The 7,528-nt window shown below is 42.2% G+C and overlaps 1 protein-coding gene across 1 annotated transcript in view; it reads right to left on the bottom strand.

Annotated features, from left to right (window-relative positions):
• Window positions 1-862: 862 nt before the first annotated feature.
• The window catches only part of CMIP (c-Maf inducing protein), a 126,594-nt gene continuing 119,928 nt past the window's right edge, over window positions 863-7,528 (bottom strand). The window contains exons 18-21 of the mRNA XM_032195554.1: window positions 6,704-6,850; window positions 5,214-5,319; window positions 4,016-4,086; window positions 863-1,714 (exon numbers count right to left, since the gene is read on the bottom strand). Of these exons, the coding sequence (XP_032051445.1) occupies window positions 1,661-1,714; window positions 4,016-4,086; window positions 5,214-5,319; window positions 6,704-6,850 (378 nt within the window). The 3' untranslated portion in view covers window positions 863-1,660. The remainder of the gene's footprint in view (window positions 1,715-4,015; window positions 4,087-5,213; window positions 5,320-6,703; window positions 6,851-7,528) is intronic.

The following is a 7,528-nucleotide window of genomic DNA, read 5'->3' as shown; positions in this document are numbered from 1 at the left end:
AAAAAAAAGAAAAAAAGAACATGATTTGGGTAGGGGTTGTCTACATAGCAACAAAGTTTAAAAACAAAAACAAAAACAAAGCTTGGCTTCCATTGAATAAGATTAAATATATATATATTTATATATAAAAAATTACATTGGCTGTATGTGAAACCTTGAGGTGCTGAAGAATAAAATAAAGGTGTTAAAACAGAGGAAAAACTTGTTTTTGTTTTTTTCTTTTTAAATAAGCAGCTCTGTACAATGAAGGCTCATTATGAAAAAAAAAAAAAAGTCAACAGCATAGTTATAAAAGAAACCACAATTTTTAAAAAATCATCTTCTAAGCAATTGTGGAAGAAAATTTGAAAAAACGTAGCAGTCACATTTACAGACAGGTCAGAGCTATCAGATCAGCGACAAGGCTATGTTTGCAGCCTCCCCAGAGGAACATGCAGAACAATGCGTGCACAGAACAGGTAGGGGGAGGGAGGGAAGGGCGGAGAAGAGGAAAAGGCAAAAAAAAAAAAAAAAAAAAAAAAAGGGCAAAAAAATAAAAAGCTTATGCACAAAATGGAGGGAGAGCTTTTTTTTCACTTTTTGAAATATCGGACGTAAACAGAAAACAACAGAGGCAATTTGTAAAATCGACAGCTTTGTTATTACCCCTTGGCAAAATAAGTGACAAATTTTCCCTATCACCCATGGTTAAATCTGATGTGGTTTAAAAGACTTAAAGAAAGTTTTCCAGACTTCGGAAGGAAATCTCATTTTTATTAATCCCTGCAACCCCTCCCCCAACAACCATACCTATGATAGATATTTTCCTTCCTATTTAATAACATCTGAGGCATTTTGAAATCAAAAAGACAAGCGATGAATGTGGTGACAGAGAGGGAGTATAATACAGTCTGCATTACTAAAAGGCAATTCTTTGAGGACATTTCCTTTAAAAAAAATAATAATAACAACAAGACAGCAAACTAGTTTATACAGTACTATACGCAAAAAAGGGTAAAAGAATTAACAATTCATAAATAAAAGACAGGTCCCAGACCTGTTATTTGTGAACCATTTTCTTAAATAGGTGCATTATGTAAATCTTATGTACAACAAAATTACTTTGCATAACAACTGAGAGGACACAGGGTGAGGGGGGGTGAAAATCAGATCGCTTTTGGTTTTCTTCTCTTGAGATTTTTGTAAGTTTGATTTTCTGGAGCAAAACTGGTCAAAGAGGAGTTCGGACTGTGCCAGCCAAGGAAACCCAGGTAAATAATGACAAATGAATATATTTTTTTCTCCACACGGCATAAAACACAAAGGCAAAGAAAATCCACAAAGGTGTTTTTTTTCCTCTTTATATTCCTCTTGCTGCTACAAAGTCCTCTTTTTTCCTCTTTTATCTTTTTTTTTTTTAATTCTCTCCTTTTCAATTTAAATTATGTTGATTCCGAAATCACAAAGCTGCAAGAATTCGGCCAGGTCCAGGCCTTCCCTGTCCCCTGACACACACAATTCCTCCACCTCATACCATGACTCCTACCACCAAGTCCCAGCACTCACTGCTCTACAGGTATTAGCCAAAAGTTATTTTTTTCCGGTTTGTTTTTCTTTGTTTGTTTTAAAAATCTTTTCCTTCCTGTCAGAAGCAAAAGAGAGAGTTGGAGGCAGGGAGAGTTCACCACGCTTCGGTGTAGCGAACATCCACTTCTTTCAGGTTGGGCAGTTTAGCCTGCGTGGGGAGGGAGAAAAAAGAATTAATTACATGCTTTCAGGACATAGGCTCTGTTACAACTGACAAAAACCATGATAAGATCCCAGTCTTTATTTTTTCTACAAATGCTTATCAAAAGGTGTTTGTCAAGCTGCAGTCGTGACGGCAACGGACTCAAATTGCAGCAGCCTCCACGCTATGGCATTGCCTGATTTCTCCCTCCATTTATTAAACAAGTTTAGAGAGTGCTAGCAACTTCTGGTGCCTTTGTGGTCTCAGTTCCACAAACTCCAACACATTTGGACTCATTGTTTCCAAATTAGCCCACACGAAACAGGTGGCAATCAAATTTTTGCTCTCTTCCTACTTGTCGGTCCCATTTTCATGCTCTCTGACCATAATCATACAGCTAATTCTCCAAACCCGAACATATTTAATTAGGCTAGGGCATAACTGAGAAGTTGAAAGTTTCTAGGAGTCGTTATTACCTCACTCCTTGATTTATGTGCACGCATATTTTGATAAGAGCTAGTCATAATCCTACAGACACTGCCAGCAAATAATTTTTCAGTTAGGCAATAATGACTTCAGTAGTGGGTGTTTATTTATTGTCTGGTTCAGCCCGCCTGGTACATATGTGGGTGTCTGTGTGTGTGCAAGCGTGTTTAGTGGGGCGGGAGCAGGAGTGAGGAGGAAATGGCATCACTGCCTTGTGCCCCGAATGCTGCTGCAGACCGAGGGGAGAAGAAGGGGAGATTTGTATCAAAAACAAATTCTTTGAAGGCTGAGCTGTTCTCAACAGACCTATAACCACGCGCCCCAGGGTGAGAAACTACTCCCCTCCCTTTGAACGTGCACACTGCTCTAAAAAATGGCCACTACGATTCATCTCGATGAAAGAGGTGAGAAGGGAAAATGTGACGCGTGCCCTTCTCAGCTTTTTTAATCCTGTGCAATCAACACAACTTTGCTCATCGCCAGTTCTGCTTTCTGCCCTGGCAAGTCACTGTCTTGTGTTACTGCTGAGGACTGTTCATGCAACACCGGAGCAGAGGGAACCGGTTTGGAAAATGTGAGCTTCAGCCTCAAGTTAGTGGCAAAAGGGCTCGGAAGCAGGCGTAGGACTGGAGGATCCTTTCAATACACTCGATTTCAGAGCCCTGGGCCAAATGCAGCATTGACCTTGATTGTCTGTGAATGCTTGGGGCCTGATACAAGCTCCATTGTGTGAACCCATCTGCAAGCCAGCTGTTAATTCCAAGGACGACTTCTTTGCATATACAATTGTGACACAAGTTTTGAAAACTTGATCTTGAAAAATCTCTGCTAGCAGCATTGCAACTGAGTCCCTGGGGGAGCCTTGGCTCCACAGCCAGAACTGAAGATATACATTTGCAGTGAATTTTGAAAGCAGAGCAGTTTCAGAACTTGCCACGAGTTTGAAACTCAACCCAAGGTTGTGACCTTTTTGAGTAAACCTGGCACAATCTAAGGTTTCAACACACGACAACATAATGTGGAGTTTCATCTTGAGCACTTAGGTTTACAAGGTAAGACTCTGGGGGGAGATGTGACTCACACAACACCAGAGTGAAGAAAAAGTCCATGTGAAGTTGCACAAGCCAACACATACATCTCAGTCAGTCTTTGTCTGAAACCACCTGGGGCCATTCCCCTCCCACAGCTCCGTTCTCATTCTTTACCATTTTGCTGAAGTGGCTGTAAATTCACAGTACAAATGGTAACACCAGGCATCTTACATATCAAGCTCAAGGGAACTGGGCATTTGTGCAGGTGTTTCTGTTTAAAGCACAGTTCTAGTCCAAGAGGTGTCAAGATAAACTTGCACCTTTCCCAACGCCCTTAATTCTTCCTTGACATCACGAACCAAAGCTCTGTAATGCTGTTCATCCACATTACTTCTGGTCCTGCTAACGGTACAAGACATGGCTTTGGAGGCATGCTCTCCCTGTTTGTGCATCCTCATGGGTAGCAACCACTGCGCTCCTGTTCATGAAACCTTCACTGCTGATAGCTCCAGCAAAAAAAGGACCTGACTTCATTTCTGATTCCACCTCATGCTCATCCACTCAATAGACTAATCACTTCCTGAGTCCATCAGAGCCAACAACCTCAGAAAGATGCATCAGCCATTATCCTCCCCAAATAATCCACACCTCTTCAGGTGACTGTCACGTTACTCACACTGCAGGGCCAGTGCTCTCTGCACTGGGCACTACCACCGTGCATTTGCTAAATCTGCAAACCCTCTTGGGCCAGCTAGTTTTCTCATCTTTAGCAGGTGTAACTCAGAAATACCTTGAGATCTTCGTAGGTATCTGCTGAAAGTTTGGTGCTGTTCATATTTAAACTACACAGGCTCTTCATGGCTAAAAGAGAAAACACACATACACACATATTTAGGATCATGCTGCGTTTTCTTGAAATATCAGGCTTATAGTAGGCTAAAGCATAAACAAGACATGACTATGTGCTGCAGTCTCAGGAAAAAGCTGAATAGTGTAAAATATAGAGCTACAAATGCATAAACAGCTGTTTGGGCCCTCATCCAGGAAAAAGTCCCTATTTAGGAAGGGCCATTAAGCATATGCTTAAGTCCACTGACTTCAAAGGAGTTCAGGCAACTTCTCATAATCAGTTTCCTGCACATTATTCTGAGCAATGCTTGTTCTCAGTGCTTTGCTTGTTGTATGCAGGGGGCATGCTGAACCAGCAGCCCTTCTCCCCCTGACCTATTTCCATTTTGGGCTCCAGCACTTAGCAGAATAGTTTCCTAAGAGGAGCTGTAACTACTGGCCTGTCTGGCATGTCTGTGTAAGATCAAGCCTGTTAAAGGAGCCCTTTAAACCCAACAGGCGAGGTTTATAATACACTGTTGGACGTAGGAAGAGGCTCATTGTGGCACATCACGCAGCGCTCAGTGCAGAGGGGAATCCTGAATGCTGCTTACATGGCCCTGCACTGCCTTGCCCTACTTAGCTCTGATATGAAACCAAACGAGAACGGCCAGAGTTTAGCCTCCTCAAAAAGAAGGAGCAAGACATGTCAGAAAATATGGAACCTGCTGCACACAGCTGCTTATCTCACTAAAAAGCTGCTGTGTGGCTCTGCAATCTTCCTCTCCGTCACCACAAGCGCAGGCTCCTGCACAGAGCAGGGAGCGTGAAAAAGGCTGGGAAGTCCCAGGGTGATGGGTCACGATGTGAGATTGAGACAAACGACACCGGTACAGTTAGAGGCAAGAGGGAGAGTACGGTTTGGGACAAAACATAATTTAAAAAAATTAAAAGAATGCTTGAAGCATTAAGGCAGGCTCAGGTGGCAGCCAAACTCGAGCCAGACTCGAGCAGGCAAGGAGGAGGATGGTTTAAATCTCAGCACGACTACGGCCTGTCCTACGTCACTGTGGTAGCCAAGAACGAAATCTGCTGTGTGAACCATGTGAATTCCTCCAAACCCACACCGTTACCCTCCATAGTATGAGTTGGTCACTTACAGCTAAGCGCCAGCAGCCCGGCGTCCGTGACGGGCGTCTCGCACAGGTTGAGCACTTGCAGCATCGTGAGGTGTTCCGACAGAAGCCGCAGCCCCGCATCCCCGAACTGTGGGGGCAAGCAAAGCTGCCTTCACAAAAGTGCACCAACAGCACTGTGCAAACAGTGCACGTTTAGGACAGGGCTTGCAGGTTGTAAATAATTTTGTGGGTTTGAGTACAGGTCTCCTTACTCACTACCCAGCGCTTATCCACAGGCCACTGGTTAATGAGAACAGCGCCTTTGATGTCTGCACTGCATATGAGGGCTCCCACCCAGGCTATACAAGATGGCTATGGCAGTCTCAGCCAGCTCCCAACCACATCACAAAAAGCACACAATGCAAGTGGTATTAATTAGCTATTTTGGTCGCAAGAACAATGTACTATTGATTGGTAATTGTTCTATTGACCCACTTCATTTCTGCTGTTTCTAAATTCTGGATTAATGGAAACCAGGATATCACAAAATAAAACGGAATCTAAACTTTTTTCTTTTTTTTTTTTTTTTAATAATACAAAAAGCAGTCTCTTTGTCTAGTGAAAATAAATTGATTTTGATCAAAAAGCATCAGAGTTTTCAGATCCAGAAGTTATACTGCTAGGACAAATCCACAGGAGATAGAATCTGCTTGCTAGTTTCCAGACTATCTACTTCTTATTCCCCAAACAAAAAGAGGAAAAATTCTGGGATACAAAAATAGTTGGAAGAAAAACAAGACAAGATATTTACATGACATTTTAGTGAAAAAAGTACTGCTTCTTGTGGTTGTGCTGGGAACTATCATATTTTTAGTGAGCACTACGAATAGGTGCTAACAGAAAATAGAGAAAAAACTCTTCAGTGGAGAACCTCAGAGACCAAAACCAGCAGGCAAACGTGGAAGAAAAAATTTACTTTAAAAGCTCTTTCAATTAACTGCTGAATGATTTATTCAGTTTAGTTGGCCTCGTTTTGCTTACAAAATAACCGCATTCTCATTATAGTTTCCTTATACGTATTCATTATTTTAGTTTATTTTGATGCTGTTTTTAAAGAAATTCTGGTTGATGAGCACTCAAAGCAATTCACTACCTACATACACTGCATAGACTGCATGTTTTGCTTGACCAGTTAAGCTGCACAGTGTCTTTTTCTTTGTCCTAAAGGGGTGAAAGCATAAGCTCTTCTCAGATGAACAGTGGCACATGTACTGTAAAGTACACAGCATCAACAATGCCTAACTGGAACTTCCAACCCAAGCTAAATGCCATCCTTCTTAAATTAAAAATTAAAAAAGAAAATCAGTTCCCAAGATGAACGAGACCATAGAAAGGCCCTGTAAAAATAGCATGCCGACAAGCTCATTCTATGCAAGCCTTTTCACACATTCTTCTCATGCTGACGTAACATGAAATTTCAGAATTAGTCAGCATGGGTTCCTGCTCTGAGTTTCAGTCTGCAAAGCACTTACCTGAGTTGACCACAGGTTCAGCTGCTTGAGTGAAGGCAGTTTAATGAGGTGCTCGGCACAAGCACTTGTTACATTGGTAAAGGCCAGGCTGAGATTTTCCAAATTTCCAAAAGATCCCGAGCTTAGCAAGCGGGCCAGGTCTGCATCCTGCAAGCAAACACCAGATTGATAAGCAAGATTATCAACTCCTCAGGCTGCAATCATCTGCAGTGGTGTCATTGATACTGCTAACCAGCAAGGGTTGCACAATTCTACCACTTGTTTACAGTAACAGAGAACCACACAGAGAAGTTTCTGTTTGTTGGCAAGCAGCTGAGCTCTTGTGGCAGCATTGCTTCACACACCCTGGGAAAAACGCATCCAGACAGTAGAACATGAATTTTCTTTCCTTTTGTATCCTTAAGAGACACCAAGGCTTCAGTTTCAAAGCTCATGGTGAAGATGGGCCGTTTAACTTAATGCAGATTTCACAGCAAATTCTAGATCCAAACGGTGCTCGGACCTGTTACCCATTTCAGTGAAGTTACTCTGGGTTTTCACTGCTCTTATCTGCAACAGTGTTGAGTTTCTTTCAGACATCAGTGTGTAAGATCTAGAACTGCAAATTGTGAAGTCTGCTTTTTTAATGCAAAATCTGGTCCCCGAATCTATGTTTAGATTCAACTGTGCATTCCAAATCTGTGCACCAGTATAGATCTGACAGCCTGCTGCTTGCACTGGGTTTGGAAACTGGCGTGCAGACCCAAGAGCAGAAATGTGCCCTTGCTTGTGTAAACTCCAGTCATGTTGACAGAGTGGAAGGGCTCCCCTCTTGACCTATCAAAA

This window comes from Aythya fuligula, chromosome 12 (assembly GCF_009819795.1).
Source record: "Aythya fuligula isolate bAytFul2 chromosome 12, bAytFul2.pri, whole genome shotgun sequence".
Lineage (NCBI taxonomy): Eukaryota > Metazoa > Chordata > Aves > Anseriformes > Anatidae > Aythya > Aythya fuligula.
Note: the sequence above shows the minus strand (reverse complement) of the source record. Positions and strands in the feature narration are given on the sequence as shown.